General features: G+C 50.4%; 1 protein-coding gene across 4 annotated transcripts in view; it reads right to left on the reverse strand.

Moving 5' to 3' along the window:
- Positions 1–17,336, reverse strand: part of cnksr2a (connector enhancer of kinase suppressor of Ras 2a) — an 842,905-nt gene that overhangs the window by 163,258 nt on the left and 662,311 nt on the right. For all 4 annotated transcript variants that reach the window (XM_072514072.1, XM_072514071.1, XM_072514073.1 and 1 more), the window contains one exon: positions 830–875. In XM_072514072.1, coding sequence (XP_072370173.1) covers positions 830–875 — 46 coding nt within the window. The remainder of the gene's footprint in view (positions 1–829; positions 876–17,336) is intronic.

Raw genomic sequence — 17,336 nt, forward strand, 5'->3', positions numbered from 1 at the left:
CTAATGGGAGGCGGTCCAATGCTTCGAGATCAGTAGTTCCTCCGGTTAAGGTGCGAGCTGCCCATCTGAAGATGGTGAGGGTGGGGAGGATCCCAGGTTTTTTTTAAAAAGGTCACAGCTGACTGGTCATGACCATGGAGAGGCCAATGCCTGCAGCTTTGACCCAGTGGTCAGCTTGCCAACTAGAAATCCCAGTTAACAAGAGGATGGAGCTGCAATCGGCCCTGTGATTGCCAACAATTATCGTTAATCATCTGCCTGCCAGTACCTGGCGGGCAGCCGATCTGACCCGGAGCTATTCTAATCTCGGTTTTAACAAACTCAGCCTATAACTGTTTGCACATAATTTGAAAATTTTAACAAAACCCTTTTGCAGCACACAAAAATGCATGCAATTTATATCTCAAATTGATAGTGTGAACCCTTTCACCAACACTTGCATTTATTCAGGTTAGGTCATGAAAATAAATATAACATTAACTGTGTTTCCTTTAGCACTATCTGGACGATTATCGGCTGCAATAGAATTTTGAAAATAGAAAACCATTTAATAAAAGCAGAAGCATTAAATAGAGAAAAAACATTGAAACAAGCACAATTTCTGGACCGTATTGCAATGCAGAAGAGCTTGCAAGAAATTCACCACATATACAAAATACACAAATTTATATTTTTTAAACATCAAATTTCAGTGCAATAAGAGTAAAATCACACTCTGGATAAAAACTAAATTTGAATCAAGTACATTATAGCACTGCTTAAAACCACTTAGCTGAAATTTCATCGTAACGGGCAGAAAAAAAATATTCAGAAAGACAATCTGATCTACCTTTGTTTCTTTTTTTGGATTTCTGCCCCAGGGATTGTTGGAACGTCTAGTATCAAAGAAAAAGAGAACTATGAAAAATATAAATTGAGGATCTTACAGTTTTAATTTTAACTGGCTTTGAACCACATTTGCCAGTGTCATTATCTATAATCGGCTGTTGCCTCAACATAAATATACATTTCTAGTACTGCAAAATTAAAATAGACACAGACCACAAACTGATACAAACCATCATTATTTGCCGAGATTTTTCAAAATATGAATTGGAATTATTCGAGTTCAAGATGATATGAAATGAAATGATAAATCGCTTATTGTCACAAGTAGGTTTCAAATGAAGTTACTGTGAAAAGCCCCTAGTCGCAACATTCCGGCGCCTATTCGGGGAGGCTGGTACAGGAATTGAACTGCACTGCTGGCCTGCCTTAAATGCCAGCGATTTAGCCCTGTACTAACCCAGCTCCTCACATGATGGTGTGCTGCATTTAACAGATTCTGTCATATAAATACTTCAGAAAAAAATCAGATGAGGATGAAGTGTGAGATGTACGTTTAATACATTCACAATATTGGAAAATAAAATACCACATGGTCTAACCACTTTAAGCTCTTTACGTAAGGTCAGTCTTGTGAATACGGCAAACAGTCTACACACAAATGGCCACTGTTTTCTGATATCTACAAGCAGAAGGAAGACAAAACCACACGTCTGAAATCTGCATACTTAGGTTCTGTCACAAGTGTGGCTGAAGGGCTATATTGTCACAGAATTCTAAAATGTGACAAGCAAGTTCCTTTGCCTTGGTGCAAAAATTGCACCTTTGACCTTAATGACAATTGACAAGATTGTTCATACACAAACTCTTTGTGGTTCGGTTCTTACATATTGTGACCCAAATCTAGACCTTGGTGTCGTGTTATGTACTCTGGGATAACACAGGCGGCAACTGGATGCAGCTTTAACCAAAAGATACTCCAGACCTTGAAGTTAGTTCAATCTGATTTATTGAACCAGTAGCACAGTTAGCACAATTCTCTATGAGTTCAACTCTCTGCTAACCTAAGTGTGGTTACTCTGTCTGACTGAACCAGACTAGCCCTTAGCCACGTGCTGGAGGTTAGCCACCCTGACTCACCGTGTAGATGTTCATCAGTGGAAAGATGTGGAGTGTGAGTGCCTCGTGCCTTTTATAGTGAGATACCACCCCTGAGTGTGCTGCCTGCTCATTGGTCATGTCCTGTTCTCTGTGTTCATTAGCTGCCTGTCTGTGCCTGACTGTATATCATTATCTGCATATCATGACATCTGCCCTTTTTAAAAAATGTTTTGTTGGCACATGGGAACATACTTACATGTGGTGGCATATATTAACATATTTACAAGGGGTGGCATATGTGAACGTATTTACATGTGAAGACAGCTGTCTAATGTGAGAAAACAGAGCATAGCAAACAAAACAAATGTTCATAAATCCAGTCTCTGGGGCTTGGGTCTGATCCTTGTCAACCGCCGGAGAGGTGGTGGTGGGGACAACAGCACCTTAACAGGCGGGATGGAAGCCTGACTGGTGGCCTCGTAGTGCGAGGTATCAGGAGGTGGCAAAACAACGGACGGAAACGGAGAAGAACGCGTTTGTGGGCAGGCAACTTTGCGCAGTGCCCGTCTGTTTCGTCGCACAACAGAATCATCAGCCATACGTACAACATACGAGCGGGGCGCAGCCTGTCGAACAACGACAGCTGGAGCAGACCAGCCACCATCCGGTATTTTGATCCTGACAGTGTCTGCCGGGGATACACGGGCAAATCGGTGGCATGATCATCATAGCCCTGCTTTTGCTGGTACCGGAGCTGCTGCACCTTCTGCAGCACCGGGAGGTGATCTAGGTTGGGCAAGTGTATGGCTGGAAGTGTCGTCCGCAGGTCCCTGTTCATCAGGAGTTGAGCCGGCGACATGCCAGTGGACAGTGGGGTCGCCCTGTACGCAAGCAGCGCGAGACAGATGGCAGAAGCAGAATCCGTGGCCTTCCAGGTGAGCTGTTTCACAATGTGCACCCCTTTTTCAACCTTCCCATTGGACTGCGGATAGTATGGGCTGGAAGTGACATGTTTGAAATGGTTTCACTTGGCAAACATAGACCACTCGTGGCTGTTGAAGCACGGGCCATTGTCACTCATAACAGTGAGTGGGATACCAAGCCTGGAGAACGTCTCCTTACAGGCCTTGATGACGGTCCGAGATGTGAGTTCTGTGAGCTTCATGACTTCAGGGTAATTGGAGAAATAGTCAATATTCAACACGTAGTCACGACCATTCGCACGAAAGAGATCGATGCCAACCTTGGACCACGGGGAGATCTCGATTTCATGCTGCTGGAGCATCTCCTTGCTCTGCGCTGGCTGGAAGCATTGACAGGTCACACAGTTGAGGACCATGTTCGAGATGTCCTGGCTAATACCGGGCCAGTAAACAGCCTGCCTGGCTCTGCATCTGCACTTCTCGACAGTCAGGTGTCCCTCATGGATTTGCTGGAGCACCAAGCTCTGGAGACTGAGTGGAATGACAATCCGGTCCAGCTTGAGGAGGATACCATCAATCACCGTCAGATCGTCCTTTACATTGTAAAATTGAGGGCACTGCCCTTTCTGCCAGCCATTGGCGAGATGGTGCCTGACACGCTGCAAGAGGGAGTCTTTGGATGTCTATTTGAGGATACAAACCTAGGTGACCAGATCTCTCAGCAGGACGTGCGCCCGGACACAGACAACGTCAAGGCCATCAAAGACATGAAGGACCCTGAAGACAAGAAGGCGGTGCTGCGCTTCCTGGGCATGGTCAATTTTCTGGGCAAGTTCATCCCAAACCTGGCCTCACACACCACGGCCCTACGAAACCTGGTGAACCTGAATCTCATCAGACACCGGGAGGGTGCTAGCACACAGCTGCACCTGTGATTCAATCTGCCGGATGATTTCCTGCGGTTCACTAGGCAATGTGATGGTGCGGGACAATGCATCAGTGATGATGAGCTCCTTGCCAGGCGTGTACACTAAGTCAAAGTCGTACCTTCTGAGTTTGAGGAAGCTGCGCTGCAACCGAGGCGTCATGTCATTCAGGTCCTTGTGGATAATGTGGACCAGAGGCCTATGATCCGTCTCGACAGTGAATGTCGGCAGGCCGTAGACATAGTCGTGAAACTTGAGAATGCCAGTGAGAAGACCCACGCATTCTTTTTCTATTTGCGCATGCCTTGTTTCAGTGGGCATGGCCCTCGATGCGTAGGCTACCGGTGCCCAGGATGAAGTGTCATCGCATTCATAGATTATCATAGAATTTACAGTGCAGAAGGAGGCCATTCGGCCCATCGGGTCTGCACCGGCTCTTTGAAAGAGCACCCTACTTAAGTCCACACCTCCACCCTATCCCCATAACCCAGTAACCCCACCCAACACTAAGGGCAATTTTGGACACTAAGGGCAATTTAGCATGGCCAATCCACCTAACCTGCACATCTTTGGACTGTGGGAGGAAACCGGAGCCCCCGGAAGAAACCCACGCACACACGGGGAGAACGTGCAGACTCCACACAGACAGTGACCCAAGCCGGGAATCGAACCTGGGACCCTGGAGCTGTGAAGCAATTGTGCTAACCACCATGCTACCATGCTGCGTTGAAGTGCACCGCACCGATGCCATCCTGGCTCGCATCTGTCGAGATCTTCGTCTCCCTGTCTGGGTCGAAAAATGCCAAGACGGGTGCAGTGGTGAGCTTGGCTTTCAGCTCCAACCACTCTGCCTGATGTGCTGTCTTCCACTCAAAGGCAGTGGACTTTATCACCAGGTTACGTAGGGCCATGATGTGTGAGGCCAGGAACTTGAGTGTCGACATGCCAAAGCAATATTTGGACCTCTTCAGCTTCAGGCCATTGGCATGGACACGGCGGAATACCTGCTGGAGACGGGAAACATGCTCTTCTGGGGTCGTGGACCATATGATGATGTCATCCACGTGCACACGAACCCCTTCAACGCCCTCCATCATCTGCTCCATGATGCGATGGAAGATCTCCGATGCCGAGACAATGCCAAACAGCATGCGATTATAGCAGTAGCTGCCAGGCGGTGTGTTGAAGCTGCAGAGCCTTCTGCTGGACTCATCCAGCTGGATTTGCCAAAATCCATGTAACGCATCTAACTTGGTGAAAAAACATGCGTGTGCCATCTCACTGGTGAGTTCCTCCTGCTTTGGGATGGGGTAGTGTTGGCGCATAATATTCTTATTGAGATCCTTGGGATCAATGCAGATGAGCAGGTCTCCCGAAGGCTTTCTAACACATACCATCGAGCTGACCCAGTCAGTCGGTTTGACTACCTTGGAAATGATGCCCTGTTGCTGAAGATCCTTGAGCTGTGCCTTCAGGGCTCCCTCAGCGGAGCCGGGACCCAGCGTGCTGCGTGGACCACTGGCTTGGCATCAGGTCGTAGCAGAATCTTGTGTCGATATGGCATCGTGCCCATCCCGTCGAACACATCCGGATACTGAGTGAGGATGTCGTCAATGCCGGCCTGAAGATCCACATTGGAGGATGTTGTTGTGTAAACCCGCTGCAAGAGGTTCAGCTGCTTGCAGGCATGCGCGCCAAGTAGGGATGCCCTGTCTGGCTTGACAATTTCAAAACGTAACCGTGCATGGGTGCTCCGGTTGGAGACGAGTGGATGGCAGGATCCCAGTGCCGTGATGGCATTTCCGTTGTAGTCCAGGAGCCTGGAGGCTGCTGGAAGGACCTTGGGGAGCTTCTTGATGCGTTTGAAATCTGCCTGTGAGAGGAGGTTGCCAGAAGCACCTGTGTCCAGCTTAAACTGGATGGAGCAGTGTTGACCTGCATCACTGTACGCCATTCGTCCACTGAATCCACAGCGTGGATGGATTTCATTTGTGATGAGTTGGATGTGGCACAATCACATTTGGTAATGATGCCTGTGGTGATGTGCATCACTGTAAATACATGTAAGCTAGACAGACACGAGAGGGAGCACCAGAAACATCACACACACACACTCAACCAATAGATAAGTTAGATAGGAGGCGACCAATGGACATTCACGATACACAAGGAGGTGACACGACCACAGGGGGGCATTACACCAACCCATATATAAAGGACACCACACACATGATCAGCCCTTTTGCCAGTGGAGTCAGTCAGTGAGGAGAGGCACAGGGTTGATTCATTATCACACCCACCACGTGGAAGACAGCAGCTGGTTAGTCAGTTTAGGTAGCTACAATAGGATTAGCAGTAGTGTCGAACTCAAGTTATAAATGTGTACATAGTGTAAATAAATGAGTTGAAGTTATTTGCACGTCTCGACCTTCCTTGACAAATGCAACACAAGGAAGCCGCTTATGTTACAAAGGAAACATAACAAAACAATGCCCACACAGTAGGAGTCCAGGCATTTTTCCTCTGGATCCGTTGTGCTGCCAGGATCAGAATCCTGTAATCGTTGTTGCACACTCTGAACGTGCCGTCGTGGAATTGGGAGCACTGGCCCCTGACTGGTGGTGCAGCCCTGCACAAGGCTGCATAGTGTCCAGGCTTCCCGCAGTTTAAACATTGCCTGCCACTTGCAGGGCAGTGTTTCTTTAAATGGGCGTTGCCGCAGTTCGAGCACGTCATGACGTTGATGTCCTGACGCTCCACGCGTCGCTGCACATGCACAGTGCGGGTGTCGACGGCTTTGTTGTCCCGTTCACATCGCGCATGCATGGGACCCCGGGGAAAGCGTGCAAAATGGCCACTTTCATCAATGCTGAAGCGCTGCATTCGGGAGATGGCCTGCACACTCTCTGCCGCGTGGGAGGCAAGTTTCTCGTTTTCAGCTGATTTGTACTGGGCATAGTGATTTTTGGTGTGCTCATGCACTGTGCATGTTTCAATCGCAACTGGCAGGGTCATATGCTTGATTTTCAGCAACTGCTCTCTCAGAGGATCAGAGTGAACTCCAAAGACGATTTGTCTCTGATCATGGAGTCAGCAATATCACCAAAGTTGCAGGACAGTGCTAGCAGGCAGAGGTTAGTAAAGAAGGAGTTGAAAGATTAATCTTTACCTTGTAGATGCTGTTTGAATATATAGCGCTCGAAGATTTCATTGGTGTCCACTTCACAGTGACTGTCAAACTTGTCCAGGATGGTCTGAAACTTTGTTTTGTCCTGGCCTTCGGTGAAGTGAAAAAGGAGTTGAAGAGTTTGATGGCTTGATCACCCGCTGTTGAGAGGAGAAGCGTGATCTTCCTTGCATCAGACGCACCCACGAGGTCTGAGGCTGCGATGTACAGCAGAAAGCTTTGCTTGAATGTACTCCAGTTGGCACTGAGATTGCCGGAGGTCCCGAGCTGGTGAGGAGCCTGAATCTTCTCCATGGTGCCGGGATACATTCGCTGGTCATCACGGAACGGACTGAGGTAAACCACCTAGACTAAACAGTCTCCTGATAGCATGATGTGTTATGTACTTTGGGATAACACAGGCTGCAACTGGATGCAGCTTTAACCAAAAGATACCCCACACCTTGAAATTAGTTCAATTTAATTTATTGAACCAGTAGCACAGTTAGCATAGTTCTCTATGAGTTTGACTCTCGACTAACCTAAGTGTGGTTACTGTGTCTGACTGAACCAGACTAGCTCTTAGGCACCCTGACTCACTCTGTAGATGTTCATCAATAGAAAGAAGCGAAGTGTGAGTGCCTCGTGCCTTTTACAGTGAGATACCACCCCTGAGTGTCCTGCCTGCTCATTGGTCATGTCCTGTTCTCTGTGTTCATTTGCTGCCTGTCTGTGCCTGTCTGTGTATCATTATCTGCATGTCTGCATATCATGACACTTGGTTTTGTAGCAATGTGTGTTCCAGATTGGCAGGAAGTGGAAACTGTTTCAAAGCTTCAATGAAGTCAGGCTTACATTAAATAAAATAAAGAGAAAAAGTGAACTGATCCCCTCTGATTTTATATTCAATTTTACTGTTATTTTTCAACAGAAGACAGAATAACATACCAGTGAGAGAATGAAAGGACACAGTTGAAAAAGCAGTAGGTAGGAACATGTGGAGATAGAGAGAACAGAGATAGAGTTAAGATAGAACCAACGCATGCAAGAAGGAGAGAAGCAGTCACCCTCTAGGATCCAAGATACAGACAAGGAAGTTTGCAGAGAGGTCAGAGTGCAGCAAAAATTGTAATCTCCCCACTAGCTTTCTGCTGTTATTCTTTGCAGTGGAAGAAATAAGAAAGGATGGGATTATCCAGCCCCTCCCACTGGTGGGATCTTCCCGTCCTGCCAAAGTCAATGGGGCTTTAAATGGATTCCCGCATCCACCAGGAGGGAAACCTGCCGTGGCGGGTCCAGAATGATTCAGAGAAAGTCTTGATTTTAAAGAGCAAAAGGCAGAATTTCATTATTGTATAACTAGGACAAAACCCTTATGGTATGCAAATTAATTAAAATATTTGAATATACTTCTTAGTCCAACAGCGGTTGTCTTACTGCTCCCACTTTATATACAATATTACAGAGATCATGGAGGAACAAATCCCTCCTCAATCTTTCTCTTTCTCACTGGTGGCCAATTAAAGCTCCACCTTCAGTAAGGAATACATTGGGCGGTATTTCTCGCAATGGTGGAGGCCCCACCCATTGCCCAGAAAGTTGACTGGGTTTGCTTCTTCCTGCCTTGTGTCAGGTGGATGTACCTTTAAGAAATGGGTGTTTATCAAATAGCTGCAGTGATGTCAGTGTGTGGGTGCAGCTGGGCTGTGTCTTTTACTTTTGTTTTTGAGCTGGCAGCTGCAGTGTGTTTTTTGGTTTCGTTTTCAGAATTGGAGAGCTGCATTCACAGCAAGAAGATGTTATGATCTTTCTCAGCAATCTAAAGATCACTTGATGATTTCAAAGTAATACCTGTTTCCGTAGAGAATTTAAATCTGCTGTCTTTATTTTAAAAAGGATTTAACTTGTGGATGTTGTTTGGAAAATTACCAAGGGTACTGTATCTTTTGGGGGGTGGTCAGGATTGGTAGTTGATAAACTGTTTAATGTGTGTTTCTAAAATGTAACTGGATTCATAGAATAAACATTGTTTTGTTTTAAACATACTTTAGCTCTCTGTTGCATAGCACCTGTAAAGTGGGCCCTTGTGCTCCCCATAACCAAAATTTATTTAAAGTTGTGGGTCAAGTGAACTCCATGATATACTTTGGTGTTCTCTAAACCCTGACCCATACTACTTGGAAGCCATGACTCCATTTTATATGTTTCAGGCAAATTTAATTCCAGAAGTCATGGCTTTGGCTCCTTTGTGTCAGGATGTGGCACCTCAAGAGCTGCAAGGCAGAAGGCTAGTCACTATTCAGTCTGAGCAGTGTACCTGAAAGCGGTGGCTACTGCTGGGACTGCAGCAGTCCACAGACTAGTGACCCCAGAGCAGGCACAGAGCTCAGCTAAGTAGATTCGGGGATTGCCTTGGTCAATCAGGCAGACCCTATGTGAGGGGGTTTGGGGGAGGTGTGGGGTTAGCTCACGAGGTGGGTCTTGTGACTTCCTGCAGGGACAGGGTGGGAAGAGGTCCTTAAGGGGCCACAAATTTGTTGCCACTTAAGCGCCTCAATTGGCCTTTGGCAGGTGGGCTGCCCGCTACCTTCCCCGCCCGCCTCAGGGAAAATACCAGCAAAAGCAGGTCGGCACAGCCACGGCACCCCCTAACATTTCCCCCAACTTTAGGCCAACCCCCCCCCCCAACCTTCCAGCCTGCTCCCGGGGCCAAGGAGGGCGGCTGTAAAACTTCACTCATTGAAACTGTAATGACATAAGAACAGAAGAACTAGGAGCAGGAGTAGGCCACCTTGCCCTTTGAGCCTGCTCTGCCATTCAATGAGATCATGGCTGATCTTTTGTGGCCTTAGCTCCACTTTCCCGCCTGAACACCATAACCCTTTATTCCTCCAAAAACTATCTATCTTTATCTTGAAAACATTTAATGAAGGAGCCTCAACTGCTTCACTGGCCAGGGAATTCCATAGATTCACAACCCTTTGGGTGAAGAAATTCCTCCTAAACTCAGTCCTAAATCTGCTTCCCCTTATTTTGAGGCTATGCCCCCTAGTTCTGCTTTCACCCGCCAGTGGAGACAACCTCCCCGCATCTATCCTATCTATTCCCTTCATAATTTGTTATGTTTCTATAAAATTCCCCCGCATCCTTCTAAATTCTAACGAATACAGTCCCAGTCTACTCAACGTCTCCTCGTAATCCAACCCCCTCATCTCTGGGATTAACCTAGTGAATCTCCTCTGCACACCCTCCAGCGCCAGTACGTCCTTTCTCAGGGAAGGAGACGAAAACCAAACACAATACTCCAGGTGTGGCCTCACTAACACCTTATACAATTGCAGCAGAACCTCCCTAGTCTTAAACTCCATCCCTCTAGCAGTGAAGGACAAAATTCCATTCGCCTTCTTAATCACTTGTTGCACCTGTAAACCAACTTTTTGCGACTCATGACAACTTTTTGACAACCAAGATTGATGATGAAAACCATGAAACACCTGCACTGTATTTCCAATAATGCAATTAAAAACTAAAAAACTATTGGTTGGAATTGAATCAAAAAATTTCCAATGATGCCACACTATGGCTGAACAGCAGCACACCGCCACGCAGCATGACCAACAGAAGCCGGGAGAACCCGCTCCCGGGAACTACCTGGCTCGCAAAGCCGCGTCAGATCAAACCCGATCTCTCGAGACGTTGCGATGTTAATCCCACCCATTGTGGCCGGGATCATTCTTTAGCAAATCTGCATTTTAAAGTGAGACAGCTAGTCAGTGGGAGTTATGGGTGGTCGGTGAGGCAGGCGAGCTGAGGCTGGGGTTGCTCCCAGAACTTGACCACACAGTCCAGGGTTTGGCATTGCAGACCCGTGCACGCTGAGACACCCATCTCCTCTTCACACAGCCCCCCTCCAACCCCCAGCCCAGCCCAGGCCATGGGCAGCCACAACCCCTTCTCTGCAACCCCACTCCCACCAATGGTGGCCAACCCTGACTGATGCTGGCCCCCACCCCCGGTGGTTCCCTCACCCTCTCTGAGCACCAGGGCAGCAATCCCAGGCCACCGTCTATTTGCCTGTGGGTAAAGGTCTTTAAAAAATATATTTTTATTGGCATTTTAGATTTTACATACAGTTGCATTTAGTGTACGTTATTGTACAGTACATCAGATTCTTTGCACCTATCTCCATTTTATTTCCATCTGTCTCGACGAGTTCTCCTCTTCCCCCCCCCACTAGCCCCCTGATGCACTATCAACTACGACGAGACGAGAGTAGAGAGTAATCGAGGCTTTATTACACAGAGATATGTGGCCTCCTACATCTGCTGCCGAAATGGCTGCAGTTCGGAGAGTTCACACATTTATACTCCACCTACTGGGCGGGGCCAGCATGCAGGGATCTACACCCGTACCTGTAGTACAGGGGCCTTACCGTAATACCCATATATACAATATAATACAACAGTGGTAACTACCACATTCACCCCGTTAAAAATGAATCCAGCGGGGGTGGTGGAAAACTATTTACATACAGGTTGTCATTAAAAATTCAGAGAAGGTTACAAATTTAGACGGTCGGGCGCCTTGATCCCTTGTTGAGAGCGCCGCAGTGCTGGTGGCGAGTCAGCCGTCGGCTCGGTCATCGGTAACTCCAGGAGCGTGTCGACATCCTCTTCATCCCCAGGTCCAGGGGAGAACTGATTGTCCGGCATAGGGGGCTGTGGCGGGGTGCGCTGGGGGAAGGGTGGGTGGCGCCGGGGCAGGGGTGGGGGGCGGACCCAGCTGGTGCCAGGTCCCTGAGAGAGACTGTGTCTTTGCGGCCGTCGGGGTACACTACGTAGGCATACTGCGGGTTTGCGTGGAGTAGCTGTACCCTCTCAACCAACGGGTCCGCCTGGTGGAGCCACACGTGCTTGCGGAGGAGAACAGATCCTGGAGCTGCCAGCCACGTTGGGAGCGAAACCTCAGAGGTGGACTTCCTGGTAAGGCAAAGAGACGTTCATGGGGGGTTTCGTTAGTCGCCGTGCACAGGAGCGACCGAATGGAGTGAAGTGCATCGGGGAGGACCTCCTGCCAGCGGGAGGCCGGGCGATTTCTGCACCATAGGACCAGCTGGACGGCCTTCCAGACCATCCCATTCTCCCGCTCCACCTGCCCGTTTCCCCGGGGGTTGTAGCTGGTCGTCCTGCTCGAGGCAATGCCCCTGTTGAGCAGGTACTGGTGCAGCTCATCGCTCATAAATGAGGATCCCCGGTCGCTGTGGACGTAGGCGGGGAAACCGAACAGAGCGAAGATGGTGTTGAGGGCTTTGATGACGGTGGCAGACGTCATATCGGGGCATGGGATGGCGAAGCGGAATCTGGAATATTCGTCGACAACATTGAGAAAATATGTGTTGCGGTCGGTGGAGGGGAAGGGCCCTTTGAAGTCCACACTGAGGCATGTAAAGGGGCGGGAGGCTTCACCAGGCGCCCACGGTCTGGCCGGTAGAATTGCGGTTTGCACTCCGCGCAGACCTGCCAGTCTCTGGTGACAGCCCTGACTTCCTCGATTGAATAGGGCAGATTGCGGGCTTTAATGAAGTGATAAAAGCAGGTGACCCCTGGGTGACAGAGATCATCGTGCAGGGTCCGGAGTCGGTCAACATGTGCGCTGGCACATGTACCTCGGGATAGGGCATCGGGGGCTCGTTGAGCTTACCGATGCGATACAAAATCTCGTAATTAAAGGTGGAGAGCTCTTATCATTTTTGATCTTACTCCGCTGTGTGCTGTTAAACATGAAGGCAACCGACTGTTGGTCTGTGAGGAGAGTGAATCTCCTGCCGGCCAGGTAATGCCTCCAGTGCCGCACAGCTTCAACGATAGCTTGGGCCTCCTTTTCGACGGAGGAGTGCCGAATTTCGGAGGAATGGAGGGTGCGGGAAAAGAATGCCACGGGCCTGCCTGCCTGGTTGAGGATGGTGACCAGAGCGGCGTCTGATGCATCGCTCTCGACTTGGAGCGTCTCATCGACCGCGTGCATCGCAGCCTTGGCGATGCCGGCCTTGATACGGTTGAAGGACTGGTGAACCTCGTCAGTCAGTGGGAAACCGGTGGAGTGGATGAGTGGGCGGGCCTTGTCCGCATAGTTAGGGACCCACTGGGCTTAGTACGAAAAGAACCCCAGGCATCGTTTGAGGGCCTTGGGGCAGTGGAGAAGGGGGAGATCCATGAGGGGGCGCATACGATCGGGGTCGTGCCCTAGAACTCCGTTCTGAACCACATAGCCGAGGATGGATAATCGGTTTGTGCTGAATGCACACTTCTCCTTGTTGTAGGTTAGGTTGAGGAGTTTGGCGGTGTGGAGAAATTTGGAAAGGTTAGCGTCGTGGTCCTGCTGGTCGTGGCCACAGATGGTGACGTTATCCAGGTACTGGAAAGTGGCCCGCAGTTCGTACCGGTCAACCATTCGGCCCATCTCCCGTTTGAAGATCGAGACCCTGTTAGTGACGCCTAAGGGAACCCTAACGAAATGGTAAAGGCGGCCGTCCGCTTCAAACGCGGTGTACGGGCGGTCCGCCTTGCGAATGGGGAGCTGGTGGTAGGCAGATTTCAGGTCCACTGTCGAGAAGACCCGGTACTGTGCAATCTGATTGACCATATCAGATATGTGTGGGAGGGGGTACGCGTCGAGCTGCATGTACCGATTGATGGCCTGACTGCAGTCAACGACCACCTTGTTTTTCTCTCCCGTTTTCACCACTACCACTTGGGCTCTCCAGGGGCTGTTGCTGGCCTCAATGATACCTTCCCGCAGCAGCCGCTGGACCTCAGACCTGATGAAAGTTCTGTCCTGGGCGCTGTACCGTCTGCTCCTGGTGGCAATGGGTTTGCAATCCGGGGTGGGGTTTGCAAACAGAGAAGGCGGGTTGACCTTAAGGATCGTGAGGCCGCATACAGTAAGGGGTGGTAGGGGCCTGCCAAATTTCAGGGTTAGGCTCTGGAGGTTGCACTGGAAGTGCAGGCCCAGTAGCAAGGCAGTGCAGAGGTTGGAGAGGATGTAGAGCAGGAAGCCGCTGAACTCTACACCCTGGATGGTGAGGGTGGCGATGCAGTACCCCCGGATCGCCACGGAGTGGGATCCGGAGGCCAGGGAGATTCTTTGGCTAATGGGGTGTATGGCGAGGGAGCAGCGCCTTACCGCATCGGGGTGGATGAAGCTCTCAGTGCTCCCGGAGTTCAGAAGGCAGGATATCTCATGCCCGTCGACCTTCACCTTTGTCGATGCGGTCGCGAGGTTGTGCGGTCGGGATTGGTCGATCGTGACAGAGGCGAGACGTGGCTGGTCATCGGCGGTTGCAGGCGATGAGCGGCCCAATGAGGTCCCTGATGAGCAGGGGTCCTGAGGCGGGGAGATAGCGGCGCCCATGGGCCGCACGTGTCCTGAGGCAGACAAGGTGGCGGCGCCCTCGGGCCGCACGTGTCCTGGGGCAGGCAAGATGGCTCCGCCCATTGGTTGTGAGGCAAGTAAGATGGCGGCACCCACGGGCCGCACGTGTTGTGAGGGGAGCAAGATGGCGGCACCCACGGGCCGCACGCGGGGGGTGCAGGGACAATAGCGGCGATTGAGCGGGCCTGGCACACTGCAGCGAAATGTCCTTTCTTGCCGCAGGCTTTGCGGAGCGCGCTCCGCGCCAGGCAGCGTTGCCGGGGCTGATTTATCTGTCCGCAGAAGTAGCATTTGGGTCCCCCGGGGTTGGTTGGCTGCCGCGTGGCGCAGGCGTGGGGTTGGCTGGGGGCTGTCGCTGATGGGGTCCACGATGCCCAGGAGGGGTGGGCCGTGCGGTCGGCGGCATGGCCTGTACGTTGTGTGAGGCGACTGTGAGCGAGAGCGCTAGTTTCTTGGTCGCCTCGAGGTCAAGCGTAGCCCCTTCTAAGAGGCACTGGCGGATGTAGGCTGACACTATGCCCGTAATGAACACGTCTCTCATTAGCAGGTTAGAATGTTCACCGGCCGAAGCGGCCTGGCAATCACAGTCTCTCACCAGGGCGAGCAGGGCACGCCAGAAATCTTTCACAGACTCACTGGGAAGTTCGTGCCGCGTGGGCAGGAGGTGCCTGGCGCAGCTCTTGTTGGTCTGCTGAGAGTAGTTCTCCTTCAGTAGCGCCATGGCCTCTGCGTAGGTAGGCACGTCCTGGATGAGGGGAAAGACATCGGAGCTCAGCCGCGTGTACAGAATCTGGAACTTCTGTGCTTCTGGGATTGGGTCTGTCGCAGATCCGATGTATGCTTCAAAGCAAGCTAGCCAATGTGCAAAGTCATTTTTGGCGTTGTCTGCTTGAGGATGCAGCTGCAGGCGATCCGGCTCGATGCGAAGATCCATCTTTGTAAAATCTCTGTGTAATAAATTGATGCACTATCAATTACGACGAGACGAGAGTAGAGAGTAATCGAGGCTTTATTACACAGAGATGTGTGGCCTCCTACAGCTGCTGCCGAAATGGCTGCAGTTCGGTGAGCACACGCAATTATACTCCGCCTACTGGGTGGAGCCAGCAGGCAGGGATCTACCCCCGTACCTGTAGTACAGGGGCCTTGCTGTAATACCCTCATCTACAGTGCAGTATATACAATATAATACAACAGTGGTGACTACCACCCCCCCCCTTGCTATCCTCCCTGTTCGCTCGGGGGGGGGGGTGCCCCCCTTTTACTTCTGCTCTCTCCTTCACCCCTCCTGTTCCCTTTGTAACCCTCCAGTTCCCTCCTCTTTTCCTCCCTCCCCCTGGGTTGTGTATTCCTGTCAGTCCTCTTCGAATCTTTTTATTTTCTTCCTTTCTAGTCATTGTTGTCCTCAAACAGGTCGACAAATTGCCCCCACGCTTTGAGGAAGCCTTCCTCCGACCCTCAGATGGCGTATTTGATTTTCACCAAGTGGAGAAATTCCGACAGGTCTGTCAGCCAGTCTGCAGCTGTAGATGGTGCTGCTGATCGCCAGCCGAGCAGGATTCTCCGGCTTACGATTAGGGAAGTGAAAGCTAGGGCATTGGCCCTATTTCCCAGGTGTAGCTCTGGCTGCTCTGATACCCCGAAGATTGCCACTTTTGGGCATAGCTCCTCCCTCACCCCCACAACCTTGGACATTGCCTCTGAAAAGACTGTCCAGAACCCAACAAGCTTAGGGCAGCACGGTAGCAGTGTGGCTAGCACAATTGCTTCACAGCTCCAGGGTCCCAGGTTCGATTCCGGCTTGGGTCACTGACTGTGCGGAGTCTGCACATCCTCCCCGTGTCTGCGTGGGTTTCCTCCGGGTGCTCCGGTTTCCTCCCACAGTCCAAAGATGTGCAGGTTAGGTGGGTTGGCCATGATAAATTGCCCTTAGTGTCCAAAATTGCCCTTAGTGTTGGCTGGGGTTACTGGATTATGGGGATAGGGTGGAGGTGTTGACCTTGGGTAGGGTGCTCTTTCCAAGGGCCGGTGCGGACTCGATGGGCCGAATGGCCTCCTTCTGCACTGTAAATTTTATGATATCTATGATAACGTGTGTGTGGTTGGCCGGGACTCTCTGGCACCGTTCACATTTGTCCTCCACCTCCAGGAAGAGCCTGTTCATTTGGGTCCTGGTTAGGTGCACTCTGTGCATCATTTTGAACTGCATGAGGCTGAGCCTTGCACAGGAGGAAGTTGAGTTGGCCCTGCTCAGTGCTTCTCTCCGCTTCTGTCCCCAGTTTGTCCCCCTATTCCTGTCTGGTCTCGCCTAATGGCGTTCGGTCCATGTCCAGTAGTTGCCCATATATTTTCCCACAGTTCCCCCCTTCTTTATCGCCCATATACATCAGGTCCTGTAATAGTGTGGTCTCCGGGACCCTGGGGTAACCTATTGTCTCTATGCGGAGGAAATGTTTTATATGTAAGTGCCTCATTCCTGTCCTATCGGTAGTTCCCATTCCTCCGTCAGTTCGTTCAGTGTCGCTAGTCTGTTTCCTACGTAGAAGTCCCTGACTGTCACCATTCCCCCGTACTGTCTCCATTTCTTAAAGATGGTGTCTAGCATGGCTGGTGGGAACCTGTGGTTTCATCAGATGGGGGCTGATTTGTTATGTTGTAGGTGTAACATAAGCGGCTTCCTTGTGGTGCACTTGACAAAGGAAGGTTCAGACATGGAGATAACTTCAACACGTTTATTAAACTATTTACACTTCTATTACTCGGGTTCGACACTACGGCTAATCCTACTATAGCTACCCAGACTGACTAACCAGCTGCTGCAATCCACGTGGTGGGTGTAATATTGAATCAACCCTGTGTCTGTTCTCACTGACTGTCTCCACTGGAAAGTGGCAGATCATGTGTGTGGTGTCCTTTATATATGGGTTGGTGTAATGCCCCCCTGTGGTCGTGTCACCTCCGTGT

The sequence above is a fragment of the Scyliorhinus torazame genome, chromosome 8, assembly GCF_047496885.1.
Source record: "Scyliorhinus torazame isolate Kashiwa2021f chromosome 8, sScyTor2.1, whole genome shotgun sequence".
Lineage (NCBI taxonomy): Eukaryota > Metazoa > Chordata > Chondrichthyes > Carcharhiniformes > Scyliorhinidae > Scyliorhinus > Scyliorhinus torazame.